The 14,006-nt window shown below is 39.5% G+C and overlaps 3 protein-coding genes across 3 annotated transcripts; 1 reads left to right on the forward strand and 2 right to left on the reverse strand.

Moving 5' to 3' along the window:
- Positions 1-116: 116 nt before the first annotated feature.
- Positions 117-6,569, reverse strand: cept1b (choline/ethanolamine phosphotransferase 1b). The gene is made up of 10 exons (XM_057326242.1): positions 6,397-6,569; positions 5,825-5,920; positions 5,308-5,748; positions 5,073-5,220; positions 4,859-5,000; positions 4,305-4,389; positions 3,183-3,314; positions 2,945-3,103; positions 2,749-2,874; positions 117-2,669 (listed from the first exon to the last, which is right to left on the reverse strand). The coding sequence occupies exons 3-10, from the start codon at positions 5,662-5,664 to the stop codon at positions 2,553-2,555; spliced, it is 1,266 nt and encodes a 421-aa protein (XP_057182225.1). The 5' UTR covers positions 5,665-5,748; positions 5,825-5,920; positions 6,397-6,569; the 3' UTR covers positions 117-2,552.
- Positions 6,570-7,295: 726 nt separating this feature from the next.
- stk38b (serine/threonine kinase 38b) lies at positions 7,296-12,318 on the forward strand. Its single transcript, XM_057325725.1, has 12 exons — positions 7,296-7,558; positions 8,419-8,591; positions 8,675-8,726; positions 8,800-8,922; positions 9,026-9,109; positions 9,364-9,642; positions 9,770-9,872; positions 9,952-10,013; positions 10,091-10,208; positions 10,576-10,795; positions 10,873-10,967; positions 11,355-12,318. The coding sequence occupies exons 2-12, from the start codon at positions 8,461-8,463 to the stop codon at positions 11,492-11,494; spliced, it is 1,407 nt and encodes a 468-aa protein (XP_057181708.1). The 5' UTR covers positions 7,296-7,558; positions 8,419-8,460; the 3' UTR covers positions 11,495-12,318.
- Positions 12,319-12,656: 338 nt separating this feature from the next.
- On the reverse strand, positions 12,657-13,932 carry kctd20 (potassium channel tetramerization domain containing 20). Its single transcript, XM_057325529.1, has 3 exons — positions 13,883-13,932; positions 13,443-13,531; positions 12,657-13,366 (listed from the first exon to the last, which is right to left on the reverse strand). Exons 2-3 carry the CDS (start codon positions 13,510-13,512, stop codon positions 13,125-13,127), a joined length of 312 nt encoding a protein of 103 aa, XP_057181512.1. The 5' UTR covers positions 13,513-13,531; positions 13,883-13,932; the 3' UTR covers positions 12,657-13,124.
- Positions 13,933-14,006: the final 74 nt, after the last annotated feature.

Consider the following 14,006-nt stretch of genomic DNA (forward strand, 5'->3'; position numbering starts at 1 on the left):
GACCCACCGTGAATTCAGTCAAATCAAATCAGAGATCGTGTTTGCGTCCTTAAATACATGCGCATTATAAGGGTTTTGGGCAAGTTTCTTGAAGTACATAAAGAAAAAAACACCAGTTATCATAAATATAGCAATCTTTATTTTACAGGTGCTTTTATTCAAAAAATCAGAGCAATGTTACAATCAAACCAACAGTTTGTTGTGAGTCAGAAACAGGCGGTTTAACATCACTGACTACAGTAAAAAGTCTTATTAGTCTTATGAGACTAAACATGAAGTGACCAACAACCCGAGCACAGAAAAGAAAGATTCACCGAGTTCTCAAATCTGCCGTCTCTCTTTAAAAGGAAAAAAAAATAACTTCAAGGATTTGGCAACAAGCAAAGTCAAAAGAATCAAAGCTTAACATTGAGGGCGGATTTCATACTGTAAGAGATGAACACAACAGCACACACATACTGATGCTCTCGTACTGGATTTGACAATAATCGTCAACATCACTAATAGAGAAAAGTTGCATTGGACGACATGAAGAGCTTCTGTATCTGTCGTTTGATTTATGCGTAAACAAAAAAGCATTCGTTCTTCACAGGACACACACAAAACACGTGTTTTCTGTGTGGCAGCGAACAAACTGACATTCACATCAGTTGTTCATGACTTGAATAGCCTGAGAAAGGACGACCAGATCTCAGAGTCTAAGGCAAATATTCGACGAATAAATCAATGGTTTCAGATGCGTGAACTGCAGAATTCACGCGATTATTACTCTGGATTAGGGCTGTCAAACGATTAATCGCATCCAGAATAAAGGTTTTTGTTTACATAATATATATCTGTGTACTATGCAGATTAATTTTGTATTTAAAAACACAAAACATACACATACTTGTCTATATGTTTAGGAAATATTTAAATGTATTAATTTATATTTACCAATAAATGAAATTCTAAATAAAAGTTTATTAGTTGTTATACTTTATATTTTTCTTAAATAAATGGATTTATGTGTATGTGTTCATAAATACAAAATTAATATGCACAGTACACCGACATATTTTATGTAAACACAAACTTTTATTCGGGATGCGATTAATCACGATTAATCGTTTGACAGCCCTACTCTGAATATAGACGTATTGTGAGCATATGAAGAAATGCACCACACAACGTCAGCTAAGATCCTTTCGGCATTTTCTAGAAAACAAATCATCAACTCCTGTTGCGTAACTTGAAGGAGTTATTTCTACAAACTCATGATGTAGAAATCAAACGTCGAAATACTTCACGATGTCGCATGTGTTTGTAACAAGTTCATTATTGGCATTTGGAACGTTAACATTTGAGAGAGAATAAAGTGAAGCAGGATTGGGTGAATGTGTGATGTCACATCGCCCCAAACTCTATTGTCAGCATAAATGTGATAAAGATAGTTTGTGACTATTATAATGGACTTTTTAACTTCTTACAGTCTTTTTTTATTTTGCATGACAGTAATGAGTTTGGGAACTAAATGTATTTTTCCTACCATGTAAATGGTCACAAAGCAAAAAAATCTGGGGGCAAAATACAACCTTTTTGGGGATAAATATGCGGCCGACAATGATCGATGTTCAAATAAAGATTCACCGTAAACATCTCCTGTGATTTCATTTATAAACAAAGAAATAAGTTAAGTGCTTTATATATAAAACAACAGACATGTTCTTCAGATAACAGTAACACATCTGTCTGACCTGATTCATGACACATGAACTTTAGAGCTGCTCAAACACACAAGTGCATAAAACAACAACAGAGAGAGAAAACATCTCACGCCTTATTAGCTGCAGTTTATGAAAGTGAGAAATAATTATTCGTCTAGACTCACATGCAGCGTTAAAACCAGAGCACACACCCCACCACTGCAATGCATCGTGGGTAATTCAGAGCTAACACTTGAATCTCTGTTAACAAACTTAAAATAATCATCCAAAGAAAAGTGAGCCGTGGTGAAAATCCATTTGTTCAAACGTTCGTTCGTTCGAGTTCATTTTTCGTTCAGAATCGCGTCAATAATCTCATTCTGGTTTAGTCTTAAAGGGACAGTTCACCCACATATGAAAATTCTGTCATCGTTTACTCGCTCTCGAGTGGCTCCAAATCTGTACAAATTTTGTTGTTTCGATGAACACAGAGAAAGATATTTGGAAGAATGTTCTTGGTCACCATTGACTACCATAGTAGGAAAAAGTACAGTGGTGGTTATAAGTGTTTCCTACGTTCTTCGAAGTACTCTTCTCAAACAAAGATATTTATAAAGATGTTTTTTCTACTATGGGAGTCAATGGCGGCCATGTCTGGTCATAAGCATTCTTCCAAATATCTTCCTTTGTGTTCAACAGAACAAAGAGATTTATACAGTTTTGGAACAAGTCGAAGGTGAGAAAACGATGACAGAATTTTCATCTTTGGGTGAACCCTGTAAGCGGACGGTACAGTGACGGGATGAAAGTGCAGAAGGATGATGTCATGAGTGAAGCAAACCGCTGTTTCCTGCGAGGGGTCAGAGGTCACTCCACGGACGCCGAGCTCTGGAGTTTGATCTTAAAGACGCAGATGTGCAGGTGAGAGGCGATCTCATTACAGACGCTGATGCAGTAACGCACCAGATCCAAGAGAGACAGAATCTGAGCAAGAAAAGCACACGCTCGTTGAAATAAAACGCTGGAAATTAAGTGCGGGAATATTCCAGGGAATGAATCTTACCAGAGAAATCCACAACACCAGATATTCATCGACGAAGCTGTTGAAGTATTGATCCAGAAACAACAGGCCGGGACCCAGAAACGCCACGTCATAAAGGTGCATCTCACTCTTGGTCATATGAGCCACCTGCACAACACACGAGCGGCTTTAAACACGCCGTACACATGAAGAACACACCGCGGGATCAGACACTCACCACCAGTTTATTTGTGATTTTAGCAGAGACGAAACCAAAGGCCAGAATATAAAGACACGGGTGTTTCTCAAAGAGCTGCACGGCAGATTTCTTATGAATCATCATGGCCAGGACGATGACGGAGCCGATGTGCAGGACGGGAGATAACACACTCGTACCCTAAAACACACACAAGGTGTTGACCAGCCATCAGTTTTTGGTTATTTTCTGTTAATGTACTTTTTCTTCATGTACGTACCGCTATGGTGGATCCGTTTTTCCCAACGCCGCCTGTGAATATGACTCTGAAGTAATTGGTACATGAGAAAACAACTCCCAAAAATGTACAAAGCGCTGGAATTATTTTCATTTGGATGCTTATTATGGGAACCTGTCAAATGCAAGAAAATGAACAAAAAACAACAACAAATGTAGGATTATTAAAATAAATATATTACATAATATATTTTTTATGTATATCAATTGATGTTTTTATGTATACAAATATATTAATGGGAATATTAAATAAATATTTTATTGTATAAGACTAATATTATATATATATATATATTTTAATATATTATTATTACATGTTATATTATTATGATATTGTTTATATTTATTTATTTTTTATACATTTATGAATATTATTCACTTATTTATGACTATATAGACTACTAGACTCTATCTAGATGAATCTGTATTATTAAATATATATATAATTAATTCTTAATTTAATTAATCTATAAAATTTAATAAAAAAATCTATATTTTTATGAATACAAATACATTAAAAAAATGAAATAACATATATATGTTAAAGTAAAAGACTACTAAAGATACAAAATGTAGGATATTTAAACATGATGTACATTACATACACCCATAGTTATTCTAGTTTTGATTTTAGTTTTATTAATCTTAGCTTTTATTTTTAGATCTTTAGTTTTTATGTTAATTTTACTTAAAGTTTGAGCAATTTTGGTGTATGCTTTTGTCATTATATAATTTACTTCTTTATTTTATATGTTGCTATATAAGATTAATTAATTTTATTTTTGTTTTACTTTTTGTTTATTATTATCATTTTAGTGCTTTAAACTTATTTCAGTTTATTTTTGAGGCAACATTTCAGTTTTTCATTTAATTTGAGTATTTCCAATAATTTTCAGGTCAGTATTTTATTTGATCTCAACGAATAGAAACGTTTTCAAAATTTTAACACCAATACAAAATATAGTGCAGCTATAATGCGATTTAGGTTAGCATATGTTGTTATGCAGAACAGTTATGATTGTCATTGTGTTATAATCATACGACAGACAGACGTCACACAGCACAGAGCAACACACAAGCGTTTGACGTGTAGCGGCTGAATTACCGGTGACTGCCAGAAAGCCGATCCGCCCACAGCAGCCAGTAAATACATGAGAATTATGAAGATCTGAACTTCTGTCACATCAATACTGAGCGAAAGAGAGAGCCGTTAGATCAAACACACACAAACAATCACCACACAATTAGCTTCAACGATCACAGGAACTGGAGTCACTCCGCTTTGAAGTGTAAACGTGAACTGATCTGAATTGATTGGATTTGAATTTAAAATCCTCGTCAGCGCATGAGGTCATTAGTGATTTCAGCCTGCGCGGGGAGAGCAAGCAGCTGATTGGTGCTTTGCTCGCACTAGTCAGCCAGGGGAGCCGTTCGGTGCTGGATTTACCGTTATGTTCCAAAAGTTGGGCCCGACTGTGGACGTGAGCGTCTGTAACAACGCTAGACAGATCTGCAGTTCTGTGACATCAAATCTGCCCGCAGGACAGCGACATAACAAATGACTGGGTATTCGTGTCAAACGATAGAATTAAACACTTTCCCTAAATTCACAATAAAAATGTCCATGTGTGAGAAAGAAGAGGTGTTTTGAATGCTTACATGCCGAAGCGCAGAGTACCAGAGACGTACGTCTGCCAGTGAGCGCAATAAAACATGAACATGCCCGAGAAACAGCAGAAAAACATCCAGTCAGGGTGAGTTCCCAACTGCACGGCTATACTGGTGCCCAGTACCACAAACACTGAGACGCAGAGAGAGACAACACGTTAGATTTACATGTGTATCTATTTATATTTTAGTGGGTAAGGTTCACCTGTGGAGAGGGAATCACAGCCGTGGTCGAACAGCTCCCCCAGTGGAGAACTGCTGTTAGTGCGTCTGGCCTGTTTTCCATCGATAGCGTCCAATGACTGATAGACAAACAACCCCACCGCACACAGCAGATACGCCCAGAGAGGAGCCTGTGAAGCAGTAACAGCACATTTGGTTGATTTTCATGATCTGATGATGTCAGAGATCGAACAGCGTGAGGCTGAGGGTTGTGCTACCTGCTCAGTGGCAGTGGGACAGTAATACACCAGCACCAGCGTGGTGAAGATGTTGGTGGCCAGACCCACGATGGTGATGAGGTTGGGCGCGATCCAGGGCGGCATTCTGCGGACGAGCCACTCCCAGTAACGCTGCATGGTGGGTTCGAGCAGGGAGCGTCCCGAGCTGCTGTATCGATGCTCCTCCAGACGCTTCAGCTGGTGACGGGACAGAACCGGCTCCGGCAGCTCGAACAGACGCCGCAGGACGCCCGGGGCGAACCAGCACGACGAATCCACGCCCCGGCCCCGTTCAAGACCCCCGCCCCGTTCACGACCCCCGCCCCGCCGGCCATGCGGCCTTGTCAGCCCACTCATCGCTCACAGCCAATAGCAGCCTGAGTCTGAGCCTGACTCCGCCCACTGTCCTCCCACAGAGCCACAGCAGGATGACAAGACAGACTGAAAGTAGACAAACAGTTTTATAAGGTAATAATAAAGAGAATCACGTTTATAAAGTACTTGTGGCTCAGTTCACCTGTTCCACCGGTTGTTAGTTGAGAGGAAGCACCAGGCCACGCCCCTCATCCACAAGCCACGCCCACAAGCCGCTGCGCTTACTGGATTCTCACTGCTGTGTTGACACAAGGCAAGATCATTTCACTTTAGTACAAAACGTTATTCAAGGATTTAAAGCCTGTTAATGTTATTGGTGTGAACAGGACTTAACAGAAAGAAATTATATTTTTCATTACAATATCATATTAATTTCACAAAGAACAAATACACTATGAAAATGTTAATTAAACAGCACAATGAAGAATGCTGTAAATATGATACACGAATAGACACGAAGTATCACGGTACTGTTTGGTATCATAATCATATCAGCATATGTCAAATAAAGAAAAATAACGTTAATGTTAATTCGCTTCTTCTTATTATTCTATAAGTGTGTTTAAATATGTCAGTTGTTCCGGGTGTTTATATCTGTCACTGGTGGTCTGTCAGGGTCTCAAGGCCGACTCGTTCTAGTACTGGTTCGGGGTTCGAGTCCTGGTCCGGTTTGTTGTTTATTTCATCGTTTGACATACCGTCTGCGTAACTCACCCAATAACTGCAGCTCAACTCCCAAATCCTCAGACAGAACACGAGCTGTCCGCTCAGTCCACTGCAATCCTGATGTTTCGGTTCCGCCGGGTCCCGGTCCGGTTAGCACGAGCTGCTAACGCAACGCCGCCGGTCACTTCCGGCGCAGCTCAACGCCAACGGAGACGCGCCAGTAGCGTCACGCAGGCGCAGCGGCGCGCAGGCGAACAGATGATTCGAGCGCCTCGTGATGCGCTGATGCTGCGCATGAGAAACGTGAACAGAGCGCCCAACATTAATATTTCACATCGACATTCATCTATAACTTTTCATTTGACATTTTCGGAAATAAAGCGACAATGTAACTAATTAAATTCTTAGAATGGTATTTTAAAATACAACTTTTTGATGACTTCTATTAAAGTAAATTACTGTAAATTGTGTAAAACAATACTGGTTGTGTTGCCATGGTGGACAATACTTATTGTGTTGTCACCATTATTTATGCATATTATTATTATAGTATTAACATCCTATTATAAGTTATTGTATAAAGAAATATGACAGATTATCTAATATTTGTTACATGATTATTTTCATGAAGTAACATTAATTTGTACTTTTAATTAAACCGTTGCAGCACATTTGTATTATATAAATAATACATTATATTAGTATTTGGGTATATTTTCTGTTTATTTGTTTATACTTGTATACATAATTTGTTTATAGCCTATTTATAGATTATAGAGGGTGCATAAAATATCAGTACAGCGCATTAGACTGAATGCTTAATCTTAGAATGATTATTTTAATAAAAAAGTGATGAAACAATACCACATACTAAAATAACTCAATGCCCCCCTCTCTCTCTTTATGGGTGGAGCGTTTTATTTCATTTCTCCTCGTCATCAGTGAGAAAAGGCAGAAGTTTATGAGAGACATTCATCTTGTGTTGATGCTGAAGCTCAACCCGCAGAACTTTAAATACATACACAAACACTTTTCTTGTGTTATCTGGACGCGCATGCACGTGAAACCAGGAACATTCTCCAGTTTTTCTGGTTTTTCTTTTCTTTCTTGTTTTGGGAGTCGCTTCATGTGTGTTTGCCAGGAGAAAGGGATCTGCGGGAAATCTCCTCCGTAAGGATCCACAGAAACACGCTGACCGTCTTTATATCAGGTATTTGATCGGGTTTTCACTCTTGTTTTGTTTAAATGCGAAGTTTGATGCGTTTAGTGGAACGTTGGCAGCTGACGTCACCGCGTAGCTCCGCCCCGCATCTATTGTTCCACAATTACATGTTGTGTGTTTGTATCACGCAAAAAACACGACATGTGTGATGGACGCATTCATAATTTATTGATTAAGTTTAGACTTGAAGTAAATAAATAGGAAATAAAATAAAAAACGCAAGATTTCACAGATTTTTAGGGAGATTTCAGAATCTAAACATATCTTAGCATTAATAGTACTCGGTTCATTATTACAATATGTCAAATAACATAGTTATTACCAATATATATATATATATTTAATGTAAATAAAACGTGTTATAGAATTGACAACATTCAAGGTTTACTTGAATCTTCTTATATGTTAATTAATAAATATTGCTAAGATGAATTTTAACTTAAGATTAAGAAAAGACTTAAGGAGCTAAAATAATGTAGTTTACTGTTTAATTTAGTATAGTTAGTAGTTTAAAATTTGATAAGTAATTCCAGATTGTGGATGTGGACGGCATGTTTTCTCTGTGTATTTATACACCAAACAAAACGTTGAACAGACTGAATCATTTCTGCCAAACACAGCTCGGCTTTTATGATCTTTTGTGTTTTTCCAAACCCTGAGCCACGGACAGAAACACGTTATTAATACAATGCTTTTTCAAAACGGAACCACAGTAAAACTGAAAATACACATATTATAATTTTATTACATGAGAATATTGACGAATTACATCTCACAGCAGCAAATGTTGCTCGTCTTTGTTGTCTGGTGTGTGTTTAATTGAATTCTCCTGCCATAACGTTTAATAGTTCTGCATCCAGACCGGGCTGTTCGGTGTCGTGCCGGTAACTATGGCGACCCGAGGCCATGCCTCCAGCTCATTAATGAGTAACCACACCAAAGAGCGAGTGACCATGGCCAAGGTGACGCTGGAGAACTTCTACAGTAACCTCATAGCCCAACACGAGGAACGAGAGATGAGGTGCGAAAACATGACGGTACAAAAACACAAACACAGAAGCTGAAATATAACCATCAAAGTCATCAAGAACGTCCTGTTCACAGGCAACAAAAACTGGAGAAAGTTATGGATGAAGAAGGACTGCCTGATGAAGAGGTGACACACACACACACACACACACACACACACGTCTTTAAATGGGTGAGTAGAGTTGTGTGTTGTGCTTCAGAAATGTGTGCGGCGTTCTCAGCACGCGCGCAAAGAGACGGAGTTTCTCCGTCTGAAGAGAACCAGACTGGGTTTAGATGACTTTGAGTCTCTGAAGGTGATTGGACGAGGAGCGTTTGGAGAGGTGTGTTTGAAACCACACAAAGGATTGTGAGTGTTTAATGGAAGAATGCCGAGATGTCATTAGGAGAAGCGGATGAAGACATTTGTGTTTCTGACGTGTTCAGGTGCGTTTGGTGCAGAAGAAAGACACGGGTCACGTGTACGCCATGAAGATTCTCCGTAAAGCCGACATGCTGCAGAAAGAGCAGGTGACTCTCCATGAACACGTCATTAAACATCACTTCAATCAACAAATGCGTATATACATTTCTCTGTTTTGCTGAACACACAGGAAGATATTTAGAAGAATGTCAGATCTCGCCCCCCATTGACTCCCATAGTAGGGAAATAAATACTATATCAATGTATACAGGTTTGGAAGGACCTGAGGGCGAGTGAATTATGACAGAATTTTCATTTTTGGGTGAAGTGTCCCTTTAATAAATGTGTGTGTGTGTGTCAGGTGGGTCACATCCGTGCGGAGCGAGACATCTTGGTGCAGGCAGACAGTTTGTGGGTGGTGAAGATGTTCTACAGCTTTCAGGATAAAATGAATCTTTATTTGCTGATGGAGTTTCTGCCCGGAGGTGACATGATGACTTTACTGATGAAGAAAGACACGCTGACTGAAGAAGAGACTCAGTTCTATGTGGCTGAAACGGTTCTGGCTATCGACTCCATCCATCAGATGAGCTTCATTCACAGAGACATCAAACCAGACAACCTGCTGCTCGACTCAAAGGTCACACACACACACACACTGCGCTGTGGTTATCTCATACACACAGGAAGTGACTCAATGGTCCACTTCCTGTGCCCTCTTCTCTTCTGCTTTCGTTTCATCACAGCTCATGTGTGTGTGTGTTTAGGGTCACGTCAAGTTGTCTGATTTCGGTTTGTGCACGGGACTCAAAAAAGCTCATCGGACCGAGTTCTACAGGAACCTGAGTCACAGCCACTCCAATGATCTGAGTGAGTGACGCACGCGTTGTCGTGACGACGCATTTGCCACAGTCGTCTATGATGTTATACTAATGTTTTCTCCTCTCAGCGTTTCAACACATGAACTCCAAGAGAAAAGCAGAGACGTGGAAGAGAAACAGAAGACAGCTGGTAAGTGATCGTAAGAGCGTCGTCAATCATCGACGGCTCACAGGAAATGATGCGTTATGTTGCTCCGCCCCTTTCAGGCTTTCTCCACCGTGGGGACGCCGGATTACATCGCGCCCGAGGTCTTCATGCAGACTGGATATAACAAGCTCTGTGATTGGTGGAGCCTGGGCGTCATTATGTACGAGATGCTGATCGGTACGACGAAAAATACGTACACGTTCCGATAAAAACCTTGAGAGAAAAATAAATGTTAGTGATAATGTGCATTTTGACTTGTGCTCTTCTTATTAAAGATGTTGTTTCCATAGAAACAATTATCTAACGTTAATATTTATTAAATTAAATTAAATTATTTTTTTTTTACAAATTTACTTTGGCTAACATTCTTTCAAAGTCGTCAAAAATGGTTCTTGCAGTAATGTTAAATAAACGTTTCATCAACATTGTGTGTATTTTCTAAACATACTGAAAGCGTTCTAAATATGTTTTTGTTACGTCCTTGGTGAAACTTAAAAAAATATTCAGAATGAACTGTTGACATCATTGTGTTGTGTTGTCACAGGTTATCCTCCGTTCTGCTCTGAAACTCCTCAGGAGACGTACAAGAAGGTGATGAGCTGGAAGGAGACGCTGGTGTTCCCGCCGGAGGTGCCGATCTCGGAGCGAGCTAAGGAACTGATCCTCAGGTTCTGCTGTGAAGCCGATCATCGGATCGGAGCGGCCGGCGTGGACGAGATCAAGAGAAACGCGTTCTTTGAAGGGGTGGACTACGATCACATCAGGTCTGACGGATTGTGTTGTTGAATCTTTTGTGATTCATTCAAATGATTGTTTTGGTTCTCATGAGGGTTCTTTACAGAGAGAGACCTGCTGCCATCCCTATCGAGATCAAAAGCATTGATGACACGTCAAACTTCGACGAGTTTCCAGAGTCTGACATCCTACAGCCGACACGTGAGTCTACTAGCGTACTGCACACTATCTACTCCATTACCTTGATAGCACACATACATCTGATTTACATCTGGAAAACGTCTTTTTTTGATTGTTTGCTCATCTGCAATACGTCTCTGAGACGTCATATCGACGTCTATAAGACGTCTGTAAGATGTTTATGATTTAGAATGTGCTCTTTCGAAGACGTTTAGCAGATGTTTTTATACAGCAGATGTTTTCACGTACCGGTGCTATCTGGGATATCCATCTGTTCTTTTGATCTATTTAGTATGCATACTTAAAATGTCATTAGTATGCTATATATCCTTCACACAAAAACAGAATGTAATGTTATAATAGTCATGTTGTGGAGTAGTTTGAATATTTTTCTGTTGTTGTGTGCAGCGTCTGCGGTTGCCAGCACTCATCCCGAGTCTGACTATAAGAACAAGGACTGGGTTTTCATCAACTACACCTACAAACGCTTCGAGGGTTTGACAGCCAGAGGAGCCATTCCGTCATACATGAAGACGGGCAAAAGATGAACCTCCTTCCATCTGATCTTCATCGGCTGACGCTACCAAAGAAAACATTTTTGCTCTTCTACCAGCCGTCGCTCGGAGGCTTAAAAACACGTTTGCACTGCAGCAGAATGTAGTTTTCTTTATAACAGCAGAAAGGTTTTTCTTTTTTATATTCTTCTAAACTCTTCATGTCTTCAGTGATGAATTATTATTTGCTTTTATACAAATATATATATATATATTGTGCCCTGTAACTTTATATTTGGAAAGAAACTCATGCTGGATTTATTTTGTGCTTTTATTCTGAATTTATTGACAAATTCTGGGTGGAAGCCCATGGATGCATAGCAGATGTATGTTTGATGCACGTTCATACCCCAGTGTTATGGTGCTTTTGCATGCGTATGTGCCTTTCAATCTTGTTTTGCAGCTTTTTTTTTGGTTATGTAGCTTGTGACGGATAAATTTGACTGGTGCTGATTTGACTTTCAAAGGTACAGACAGTCACAGGGTACAGCGCTATAACAAAACAAGCATTTACGCTTCATGAACACATGGTCTTGATGTTTGCGGTACACTTAATTTCGTCACGTATAAAGACCCCCAGGCTGTAAAATATCTTCTTGTGTCCTGATGGACTCTTCAAACACTTTCCACATGTTTTTATAACTTTGCTGTTCAACATTGAGTGCTGTATTTTTATACAGATATTTAACCCAGCTGTAGTTTTTTAGAAGGATGTTGTTTGTCGGATGAACATCTCTTCAGTATTAGGGTTGTGGACAGAGATGTTTTTGAACATGCAATAAAAACCAGTACATGCCTAAGTTTGTTTCATTTTTAATACTACATTTAAAAGTTACGAAGAGACATCAGATATTTCGCCGCTGTGAGGCAGAAACCTTGTGCTTCCATATTTTTTTTAATTATTATTTATTACTATTGGTCACCCATTTTCTTTTGCAAATATTTTATTACATTTTAAATAATTTATCACAAATATTATTAAAAAGATATATTTTTTATTATTTTATTTTAATTTTTTAAATCCTTTAAATTGGTTTTGGAGAAGACATTTCCACCCAACAGTGTCACTTTATAATTTCATTTATTAAATGCGTTTATCCAAAGCAATTTATGTAAAAATGATGCAAAACTATAAAGTCAAGATAAAACTCACTCTTTACCTCAAGAGAAACAAATGTTTGTTTATTGTTTTATGATGTTTTTTATGAAGTTTTATTATGGAGTTTAAATGGACCCTAAACTCACGCGCGATGCAAACGCGCATAATGATAACGCCATATTGCGAGAGCATAGAGAGAATCGAGGATTCTTTTCCGCTTGCGGATACTGTTCTGCTCGCTCGCGGAGTTTAAATGCGCCCTCGCGGAGCAGCTTTCCGCGCGTGGTTATCATTATGCGCGTTTGCATAGCGCGTGTGCACGCGGATTCCATGCGCGTGAGTTTTGGGTCCATTTAAACTCCATATTTTATGACGTTTACATCCATTCTGGCACTTTAAAAAAAATAGTGAATTAATGAAGAACATGCAGAAATGAATGAACGAACACTGAAAAGGTGAGTTCTGTCTTCAGACTCTTTACTGCTGAAGCAGCTCATTGGTCGAGGCTGAGAGGGGTGGGGCCGTTCAGACGATCAACTCATCCACCTGCGGAGTGGGCGTGGCTCCAGATCTCACAGTCCCCTCCCCCAAGGCCGTGATGAGGTTTGGAACGCTCCTGCTGCGCACGCACTGGAAATCGACGTGTCTGCTCTTGCCCTCCTCTTTCTCCCAGAACAGCTGGATGAACGGACGCTGGACGTAGCTGTAGATGACCTCTGACCTCCCACCTGGACGCCGCTTCACCTTCTCTTTGCAGGTGGGGTAACCTGAGAGACGAGAGATGAGTTCACGGGAAGGTTCTGGAGACGACGGCGAAGCGCTTGACCTTGTGTGTGTGTTCACCTTCAATCCCGATCCGTATGTTTTTAAGGCCTCTCTCCTTCAGCAGCCCCACTCCGGTCCAAATGATCATAGATACACCAAAGTACTGTCTAAAAAAGCATCATACCGTCACACATATCCAAAAATCTTATGTACATAAATACAATAATGTACAGTACATAAATGAATAAAACATGACATGGTATTACGTTTAATATTGTTTATACTACGGTACTTTTGTACTCAGTCTGGCCTTAAAACGTACCTTTAAATGATTTAAATTTCTACAGTATAATTTTAATAGCAAAGCATCAGCTATAGATTAATAATAATGTTTGTGTAAAGTCTCGATTTCCAATAGCTCATGAAAATAAAACTGAACACAGTCTATTTTGGAGTTGTTTTGTTTGTCAATTCAAACAACGCAGTTTTTGTTTACCTACAAACAACATTTTACTCACCGGAATCTGCATTCCAAATAGAATCTGCCGGGGACGCGCGACAGGCGCGCTCGCGGATTAACATAATCCAATAAAAGCGCTGCACTCACTTGAGGCCGGCGAGGAGCGCGGCAAGCGCGCGCAG

Source organism: Triplophysa rosa, linkage group LG25, assembly GCF_024868665.1.
Source record: "Triplophysa rosa linkage group LG25, Trosa_1v2, whole genome shotgun sequence".
In the NCBI taxonomy this organism is placed as follows: Eukaryota; Metazoa; Chordata; class Actinopteri; order Cypriniformes; family Nemacheilidae; genus Triplophysa; species Triplophysa rosa.

Excerpts from the sequence above, each read along its gene's own strand:
- kctd20 (XM_057325529.1), bottom strand. The coding sequence starts at position 13,512 with ATGATCATTTGGACCGGAGTGGGGCTGCTGAAGGAGAGAGGCCTTAAA. Across the intron at positions 13,367-13,442 it reads CATACGGATCGGGATTGAAG|GTTACCCCACCTGCAAAGAG; the intron begins GTGAACACACAC and ends CTCGTCTCTCAG.
- cept1b (XM_057326242.1), bottom strand. The coding sequence starts at position 5,664 with ATGAGTGGGCTGACAAGGCCGCATGGCCGGCGGGGCGGGGGTCGTGAA. Across the intron at positions 5,221-5,307 it reads GTCCCACTGCCACTGAGCAG|GCTCCTCTCTGGGCGTATCT; the intron begins GTAGCACAACCC and ends ACTGCTTCACAG. Across the intron at positions 5,001-5,072 it reads CTGTGATTCCCTCTCCACAG|TGTTTGTGGTACTGGGCACC; the intron begins GTGAACCTTACC and ends TCTGCGTCTCAG.
- stk38b (XM_057325725.1), top strand. The coding sequence starts at position 8,461 with ATGGCGACCCGAGGCCATGCCTCCAGCTCATTAATGAGTAACCACACC. Across the intron at positions 9,110-9,363 it reads ACATGCTGCAGAAAGAGCAG|GTGGGTCACATCCGTGCGGA; the intron begins GTGACTCTCCAT and ends TGTGTGTGTCAG. Across the intron at positions 9,643-9,769 it reads ACCTGCTGCTCGACTCAAAG|GGTCACGTCAAGTTGTCTGA; the intron begins GTCACACACACA and ends GTGTGTGTTTAG.